The sequence below is a fragment of the Myotis brandtii genome, unplaced genomic scaffold (genome assembly GCF_000412655.1).
Source record: "Myotis brandtii unplaced genomic scaffold, ASM41265v1 scaffold1704, whole genome shotgun sequence".
Classification (NCBI taxonomy): Eukaryota; Metazoa; Chordata; class Mammalia; order Chiroptera; family Vespertilionidae; genus Myotis; species Myotis brandtii.
Window position 1 is genome coordinate 124,755 of NW_005356277.1, and position 978 is coordinate 125,732.

At 42.0% G+C, this 978-nt stretch overlaps 1 protein-coding gene across 1 annotated transcript in view; it reads left to right on the forward strand.

Annotated features, from left to right (window-relative positions):
* The first annotated feature begins 221 nt into the window (after positions 1-221).
* The window catches only part of LOC102249703 (olfactory receptor 52K2-like), an 8,021-nt gene continuing 7,264 nt past the window's right edge, over positions 222-978 (forward strand). The window contains exon 1 of the mRNA XM_005863049.1: positions 222-974. Coding sequence (XP_005863111.1) covers positions 222-974 — 753 coding nt within the window. The remainder of the gene's footprint in view (positions 975-978) is intronic.

Below are 978 nucleotides of genomic sequence, written 5' to 3' on the forward strand. Positions count from 1 at the left end.
AGAATTCCTTTCTACTACTTTTCTTACCCAAAAATCAGAGCCCTGTGTATTGATGCATTGAGACAATTTATTACGGAAGAAATTATTCAATAGCCAGATGCATGTTATTGGATGTTAAGATCTTTCCCCAGCCATAACAATAAAAAAGTTGGTCTTTGTATATTTAAAATTGTTGTGATGTTTAATTTGGACAGGATCATGGAATATCCATTGTTTGGATAATGGCAGGTTATAACAGGACCAGTCTTCAACCAACCATCTTCCTACTGCTTGGAATTCCAGGATTGGAGGCTGCCCACAAATGGATTTCCATTCCTTTCTGCCTGGTCTACCTACTGTCACTGATGGGAAATGTTGCCCTTTTATTAATTGTCAAGACAGACCACAAACTGCATGAACCTATGTACTTCTTTCTATGCATGCTCTCAGTGGCTGATCTGATGCTTACTTCTTCTACACTTCCCAAGATACTCAGTCTCTTCTGGTTCAATGACAGAGAGATCTACTTTGAAGCCTGCCTCACACAAATGTATCTTATCCATTCTCTGTCTACTATGGAATCTGGATTTATCTTGGCCATGGCTTTTGACCGATATGTAGCCATCTGCCACCCACTAAAGCATTCCACTATCTTAACACCTACAGTGATTGTAGGCTTGGGTATGTTCATTGTCTTCAGAGGCGCTGTCCTCCTCAGTCCACACCCCTTCCTCCTGAGGTGGCTTTCCTACTGCAAAACTAATGTCATCTCCCATACTTATTGTGAGTTTATGGCCCTGATAAAGCTGGTTTGCACTGAGACCAAGATTCGGAGAGCCTACAGCCTAATTGTGGCATTCCTGACAGGGGGATTGGATTTCATATTGATCATCTGTTCCTATGTCCTTATTCTCTTCACTGTCTTTAGTCTTCCATCCAAAGCTGCCCGCCTGAAGACCTTAAGTACCTGTGTCTCCCATGTATGGGTCATCTTGGTGT